This window comes from Ictalurus punctatus, chromosome 3 (assembly GCF_001660625.3).
Source record: "Ictalurus punctatus breed USDA103 chromosome 3, Coco_2.0, whole genome shotgun sequence".
NCBI classification, from domain to species: Eukaryota; Metazoa; Chordata; class Actinopteri; order Siluriformes; family Ictaluridae; genus Ictalurus; species Ictalurus punctatus.
In genome coordinates, this window is record NC_030418.2 from 37,518,380 (window position 1) to 37,526,587 (window position 8,208).

An 8,208-nucleotide genomic window follows, 5' to 3' on the forward strand; every position below is an offset into this window, starting at 1 on the left:
TCCTCTGTGTGTGTGTGTGTGTGTGTGTGTGTGTGTGTGTGTGTGTGTGTGTGTGTGTGTGTGTGTGTGTGTGTGACATACTTTATCAGTAGACATTTTCTGACCTCAGTGTTTGTGAAGAGGCTTGATGCCGCTGTGGGTTTCCAGGCGGACACGACATCATTCTGAGGTGTGATGAGATCAGATTCCAGCATGTCCAAGAAACACTGATTTAATTTCCTTACTATTGGACCTGGCATGTGATGAATTAACCCAGGTTTATAATTCAGTAAATAAGAAACACCAGTTTCTATTTCAGGCTTGTGTTGTGACCAGCCAATGATCTGCACAAATATTTGTTTATTATCTGTGAGTGTTTGGAAATAAAAGTGCAAGTGATATGGTAGAAGTAGTGAGAAACTAAAAATAGATAGAGTAAATACATATCATCCAATCAGAGTACAAAATACACAAAAGGACCGCTGACAGAACAGAAGTTTGTGTATAAGGAATTTGATCCTTTTCCAGCTGTGAGGAAGGCAATTCTATACCTTCTGTTAGGAAAAGAGAAACATCTAGATCTGATCACTGAGCTATGGAAGATGTCACCCCTGTCTAACTCAATGAAGAGGAGTTGCAGTTGCTTATCATGATATTTTAGGTGTCACACAAAAACCTGGACATGCAGTCAATGTATTTGAATTTATACTAAAATAACTTAATCACAAAAAACAAGTCGACCCAGTTGTTTCCAATAATTATTTTCTTCATGAATTTGTGGATGTCTTCTCAAAACCAGTTGTTATGTAATTCAGTTCAGTTTTATGTGTATAGCGTGTTTAACAGTGGACATTGTCCCAGAGCAGCATTACAGAATTATATAAATTCAGGATATAGATTTTAAATGTATGAATTTATCACTAATGAGCAGCCAGAGGTGACGGTGGTGAGGAAAAACTCCCTGAGACGATATGAGGAAGAAACCTTGAGAGGAACCAAACTCAAAAGGTAACCCGTCCTCATCTGGGTGACACCGGATATTGTGATTATGAATAAACACACCCCTTCTATAAATGTGCTAATACTACATGCTCAAATAGTTTCAGGTGAAAGAATACAGTTAAAATCACCAGTGATTACGCTGTGTTATCACTGCCATTCAGCGAATTTACCAAAAAATTGTGTAAGGAATCATTAGATTGGATGGGGGAGGTATATCCTTGGTATCCTTCCGTCTTCGGGAGACGATGGTGTAGCATCCGTTTCAGGTGAATTTATTTGAACCTTCTCGAGTGGCTGTACAAGCCAGCCTGTGAGTGGCAGTCCCGGTTGCAGTTGCCGCAGACAAATTGAGTCGCACGCTGTCGCTGAAATTGCCGCGCCTTCCTCCTGTCTCTCTTGTCAGCAAGGTGCTTAAACTTGTCCTTCTCAGTTGGCAAAATGCCAGGCTGTACGGTTTTCAGCGTCCTTCTTGCAGACATCTTTGAATCGCAGTTGGGGGTGTCCAGTTAGCCGTGAACCCTCAGCCAACTCACCATACAGAAGATCTTTGGGAATGCGACCTGGATCCATTCTTCTAACGTGACCAAGCCAACTGAGATGCTTCTCACAGAGGATGGCTAACATGCTGCTCGTGTTGGCGTGTTCCAGAACTTCTGTATCAGGTACCCTGTCCTGCCACTGTACATGGAGGATGCGTCGCAGGCACCTCAGCTGAAAGCTGTTGAGCTTCCTCTCATGCCTAGTGTAGGTTGTCCAATTCTCACTACTGTAGAGGAGTGTGCTTAAAACACAGGCCTGGTAGACACGCAGCTTGGTTTTCACAGTAAGGTTGGAGTTTTGCCACACCCTGTGATTTAGTCTGGCCATAACACCTGAAGCCTTGGCAATCCCACAGTTTACCTCTGCATTGGTGGAGAATGAAAAGGATATAGTCGGTAGGTGAAGCGCTCCACAACCTCCAGGTTGCATCCATCTATGGCAATGCTGGGAGGATGGTCTGTGCCCTGAGCCATGTCGTTGGTCCTCTTGAGGATAATGGTCAGCCCAAACTCCATGCAGGCGTGGGAGAGGTGACTGACAAGCTGATGTAAACCTTCCTCTATATGTGAGATCAGGGCTGCATCGTTGGCGAAAAGCATCTCGCGTAGGAGTAATGCAACGACTTTGGTCTTGGCACGAAGGCGGGAGATGTTGAAGAGCTTGCCGTCAGACCTGGTGTGTATGTAGAGTCCCTCACTGCAGTCTCTGAAGGCATATTGGAGGAGCATGGAAAAAGTGTGGGCGCAAATGCACAAACTTGTTTCACTCCGCTGCTAACTGGAAAAGCGTCAGACGTTACACTGTTGAAGCAGACTGTGCTGTGCATATCCTCGTGGAATTTGGTGATGACTGCCAGAAGTTGTGGTGGACATCCAATCTTCTTCAGTAGTTTGAAAAGTCCACTCCGGCTAACCCGGTCAAACGCCTTGGTAAAATCAATGAAGGCGATAAATAGGGGAATCTGCTGCTCTTGACATTTCTCCTGAAGCTAGCGTAGTGAGAATATCATGTCTACGGTTGACTGGCCAGCTTGGAAGCCACACTGAGACTCTGGGTAGACTTGAGAGGCTAGGATCTGCAGACGTGTCAGGAGAACCTGAGCAAATATCTTTCCAATGACGCTCAGTAGGGAGATGCCCTGATAGCTGTTGCAATCACTACGGTCCCCTTTGTTTTTATATACCGTGATGATGTTTGCATCTCGCATGTCATGTGGGATATATCCCTGTTCCTAACACAAGCATCAAAGTTCGTGCAGGGGCTGGAGTAGTACAGGTTTCCCACTTTTCAAGATTTCTGACGGGATACCATCGCTCCCTGGAGCCTTACCACAGGCGAGGTGGTCGATGGCTGTTCTGAGCTGTTCCGTGGTTGGCGTTGTGTCTAGCTCCTCCATGGGCGGTAGGTCTGGGATGGCATCCAGAGCAGTCTTTGTAACAACGTTCTGGGTTGAGTACAACTCAAGGTAATGCTCAACCCACCGTTGCAGTTGCTTCCCCTGATCCGTGATGACTTCTCCTGTCTTGGACTTGAGTGGGGCAGTCTTGATAATAGAGGGTCCAGTCGCTTTCTTGATGCCTTCATACATCGCTCTTACATCCCCGGTATCGGCAGCTGCCTGTATACTGCTGCAGAATACTGTATGCCAGAAGAGTTTTCCTCTTTACATCGGTTACAGGCTCCATATTCAGTTCAATTCAATTCAATTTTATTTGTATAGCGCTTTTTACAATAGACATTGTCTCAAAGCAGCTTTACAGAAATATCAACACGGTATACAGATATTAAAGGTGTGAATTTATCCCAACTGAGCAAGCCACTGAGTGGTGACGGTGGCAAGGAAAAACTCCCTAAGATGTTTTAAGAGGAAGAAACCTTGAGAGGAACCCGACTCAGAAGGGAACCCATCCTCATCTGGGTAACAACAGATATTGTGAAAAAGTTCATTATGGATTTATATGAAGTCTGTATGGCGTTAAGAGCAGCCGTAGTCCCAGCAGTCTGGAATTAAAGAAGATTTGAGCTCCATCCAGAGGCAGAAAGGATCTGGATCTCTAGTATCTCCATAAATTCATGTGGGGCTCGGCGAAAGGAGAGAGGGAGAAAGTAGAACAGAATGTAGTCAGGGTAGGCTTGAGTAAACAAATACGTTTTAAGCTTAGACTTAAACACTGAGACTGTGTCTGAGTCCCGAACACTAATAGGAAGACTGTTCCATAACTGTGGGGCCCTATAAGAGAAAGCTCTTCCCCCTGCTGTAGCCTTCACTATTCGAGGTACCGTCAGATAGCCTGCATCTTTTGATCTAAGTAGGCGTGGCGGATCATATAAAACCAAAAGGTCGCTTAGATATTGTGGCGCGAGACCATTTAGTGCTTTATAGGTTAATAAGAGTATTTTATAATTAATGCGAGATTTTACTGGGAGCCAATGCAGTATTGATAATACCGGTGTGATATGGTCGTATCTTCTAGTTCTAGTTAGGACTCTAGCAGCTGCTTTCTGGACTAATTGGAGCTTATTTATATTCCTACTGGAACATCCAGACAGTATGGCATTACAATAATCTAATCTAGAGGTGACGAATGCATGAACTAGTATTTCCGCATCATGTAGTGACAATATGTTTCTTATTTTAGAAATATTTCTGAGATGAAAGAAGGCTATCCTAGTAATATTATCTACATGAGCATCAAATGATAGGCTGGAGTCAATAATCACTCCAAGGTCTTTAACTGCTGCACATGATGAAACAGAAAGACCATCCAGAGTAACCATGTGATCAGAAAGAATACTTCTAGCTACACGTGGGCCTAATAAAAGTATTTCTGTTTTATCAGAATTAAGCAGAAGGAAGTTAATTAACATCCAATGTCTAATGTCCTTTACACAATCCTCAACTTTACTAAGCTTATGTCTGTCCTCTGGCTTCGCTGAAACATACAACTGTGTATCATCAGCATAACAGTGGAAGCTAATTCGATGTTTACGAATAATTTGACCTAGGGGTAGCATATATAAAGTAAAGAGCAGTGGGCCTAAAACAGAACCCTGTGGAACTCCAAAAGTAACCTCAGTACGCATGGAGAATTCACCATTTACATCTACAAACTGATAACGATCGGTGAGATAAGACCTGAGCCAGGAGAGGACTGTTCCCTTAATACCAACAACATTTTCTAATCTATCAAGGAGAATAGTGTGATCTATAGTATCAAAAGCTGCACTAAGGTCGAGTAACACAAGCAGCGAGACACAACCCTGATCGTAAGTCAGTAGAAGGTCATTTACTACTTTAACTAACGCTGTCTCTGTGCTATGATGAGGTCTAAATCCTGACTGATACATTTCATGAATGTTATTCCTATCTAAGTACGAGCATAACTGCTTTGCTACAACCTTTTCTAAAATCTTAGAGATGAAGGGGAGATTTGATATTGGTCTATAGTTGGACAATTGAGACGGGTCAAGATCAGGTTTTTTAATCAAGGGTTTAATAACTGCTAATTTAAGTGATTTAGGTACATAGCCACTGCTTAGGGAAAAATTGATTATATTTAGAAGTGGCTCAATTACTACTGGACCAATCTGTTTAAACAAACATGTAGGTACGGGATCTAGTATGCAAGTTGATGAATTGGCTGAAGAGATTAATGTAGCGAGTTCGGTCTCTCTAAGCGGAGCAAAACACTCTAAACATTGATCTGATATTGCTACATTGTCATGTAATGGGTTTATTACAGTACTGTCCAGTTTTAATTTAATGGCCTGTATTTCACGTCTAATATTTTCAACCTTATCATTGAAAAATTTCATGAAATCTTCACTGCTATGTAATGATTGAGTGTTTCTCTCTGTAGTGGTTTTATTCCTAGTTAATTTTGCTACTGTGTTGAAAAGGAATCTAGAATTGTTTTTGTTGTCTCCTATTAAGGTGGAGAAATAGAGTTTTCTAGCATCGCCAAGAGATTTCCTATATTTCAGTAGGCTCTCCTTCCATGCTGTTTGAAATATCACCAGTTTGGTTTGACGCCATTTACGTTCTAGTTGTCGAGTTGTCTGTTTTAAGGTTCGCGTTTGATTGTTATACCAGGGTGCTAATTTTTTTTCTCTAATTATTTTCCTTTTGAGTGGAGCCACTCTATCTAGCGTGTAGCGGAGTGTTGACTCCAAGCTTTCAGTCGCCTGATCGAGTTCTGTGTGATCTGACGGTGATCCAAATCTAATTGATGTTTCTGCGAGGTTATTTATGAAGCTCTGTGCAGTAGCTGATGTGTAGGTACGTTTTACGCGGTAGCGAGACGAGGTGGAAATATTATGATCAATACGTATTATGAACGAGATAAGATAATGGTCTGAGACAACTTCAGACTGCGGAAAAATTATAATATTTTCTATACTTAGTCCGTATGTTAGTATGAGGTCAAGAGTGTGACCACCATTACGAGTAGGCCCGATTACGTTCTGATTAATCCCTACTGAATCTAAGATGGACACAACCGCTATTCTTAGAGGGTCTTCCAGGTTATCAAAATGAATATTAAAGTCTCCGACGATTAATGCTTTGTCTACAGACACAACCAGGTTTGAGACAAAGTCTGCAAATTCACTAAGAAATTCAGTATATGGCCCTGGGGGTCTGTAAATAATAATTAGAGGAATTGACTTATTTTTTGTGGCTACATAACTTATACTGGTATAAAGAATTTCAAAAGAATTAAATTTATGCTTAGGTTTTTGTGTGACGACTAGATTTTGACTATGGATGAGTCCAACACCTCCTCCTCTACCAGTTGAACGAGGCTGATGTACATAACTGTATCCAGGAGGACTGGCTTCATTTAATGCTATGTACTCGTTTGGTTTAATCCAAGTTTCCGATAAACACATTAAATTACATTCCTGATCAGTAATGATGTCGTTAACAATAAGAGCCTTAGACGCAAGAGAGCTAATGTTTAATAGTCCTAGCCTCAGATCAAAAGTGCTGGCTGTGCATTCAATATGATTTAATTTTATGTTAATTAGGTTACGAAGATCGACTTTCCGAGATTTTCTATATATTTGAATAGCTCAGACACAGTCTCTATAGTATGTATTACCTTTGCCGGATTTTTAGTTGAACATTGATTATACTGAATGTTATTATTGGAAGATGTACTTACGGTAGGCAGTCACTTGGAGTGTAGCGCCTTGGAAATGTTGTCTGAAAGCAGTTCCGCTCAAAGGCTGCTGGGGTGCAGGCCATCAGGACGAAACAACCTAGGACGCTCCCAGAACAGATTCCAGTTATTGACAAACACCAGATTCTGCTCATTACACCAAGAGACTAACCAATCATTTAATGCTAGAAGTCTACTGAACTTTTCTGCTCCACGTCTGTATGTGGGAAGAGGTCCAGAGACGATGATCTTCGCGGTAGGTGATCTGCCTCGTACCGTCTCGATCAGGCTGGAGAAGTCCCTCTTCAGAACCTCCGTCTGCCGCAGCCTGGTGTCGTTCGTCCCCGCGTGCAGCACAACCGCTCCAATGCGCTCGTCCTTCTTCAGGATCCCGGATACCTGCGCAGCGACATCAAGGACACAAGCACCAGAAAAACAGTGTGTGCGCACCTTACCTTTAGATGAGGCTACACGGACGTTCCGCACAATGGAGTCCCCGACGATCACAGTGTTGGGTCTGGTCTGGCGGAGAGGGGCGAAGCGGTTCCTGGTTGGAATCTCGAACACCGGAGGTGGAGAAGGTCCAGCCCGCGCCTTTCGCCGCTGGTTCACCCAAGGCCCGAGGTGTGTTGGCGCTGGCGTGACGGAGACCACGGCTGGGAAAGTCCTAGGTGCACGGTCCCTGCACAGAGAAACACACGGCGTAGAGGGGCTGGGAGTGGAAATACCACGCTGTGTGCTTACCTTGGATATGTGAGCAGAGGCACAAGATGTTTCCAGCGCAGTTTGTCGCTCCAGCAGCTGGGCCTGCTTGTCGAGTAGGCCACGGATCTGCTTCTCCACATCCTCCAGTTCCAGCCGCACCATGTGAAGCTCAAGCGAGTCTTCATCTGCACTCAAAACCGGAGAGACAGCAGACATATTTGTTTGTTTGTTTGTTTGTTTGTTTTTTAAAAACAGAACAGCGGTAAGTGAGAAATGTGAAACGTAAACAAGGCTAGCGGTAGGTGATGCTAGCAGGCTACAGGCTACAAGCTAGTCGCGGATGTTTTGTAAAAAACAAAACAGAATACAGATCAAATTTGCGACAGCGCAACGTTACGATTGTTTTATTTAACGTGGTGTCAGTTATATTTGTATAACGTAAGGTAAATAATTTTAAAGTATAGAGATTAGAAGAAATTAATGTAAATTAATGTAATAGCGTTAGCTCGAAGGGTGCTGCTTCCTCAGTGACACTTCAGGTTGCCATATCCTCCCAGTTGGCTTTGTACCAGTCGGCACTTTTCTGCTACTTCTTACCATAATCCTGAGTGCTTACCGATCGCTGAGTTGTACACAGCTTCACAGATGTGTATCCATTTGGAGTCAATAGTACCATGAGGTGGCTTCTCAGTGAGGGCTTCTTGCAGCTTAATGATGTACCGCACAGATTTTTCTGGATTGTTTATATAGCAGGTGTTAATGCGAGAGCGACCTTTCTTCTTGGAATGGTGCAGTTTCTCTGGCAATACACGCACCTGGC

The 8,208-nt window shown here is 43.2% G+C and overlaps 1 protein-coding gene across 2 annotated transcripts; it reads right to left on the bottom strand.

The window, feature by feature from the left end:
• Window positions 1-324: 324 nt before the first annotated feature.
• On the bottom strand, window positions 325-7,927 carry LOC128632761 (uncharacterized). Of its 2 annotated transcripts, none has more exons than XM_053679967.1 (2): window positions 6,687-7,927; window positions 325-3,522 (listed from the first exon to the last, which is right to left on the bottom strand). In XM_053679967.1, exon 1 carries the CDS (start codon window positions 7,602-7,604, stop codon window positions 6,744-6,746), a length of 861 nt encoding a protein of 286 aa, XP_053535942.1. In that variant the 5' UTR covers window positions 7,605-7,927; the 3' UTR covers window positions 325-3,522; window positions 6,687-6,743. The 2 variants fall into 2 exon arrangements, with proteins under 2 accessions (XP_053535942.1, XP_053535940.1); XM_053679965.1 differs by having other exon boundaries at window positions 325-3,575; window positions 6,687-7,604.
• Between the last annotated feature and the right edge of the window lie 281 nt (window positions 7,928-8,208).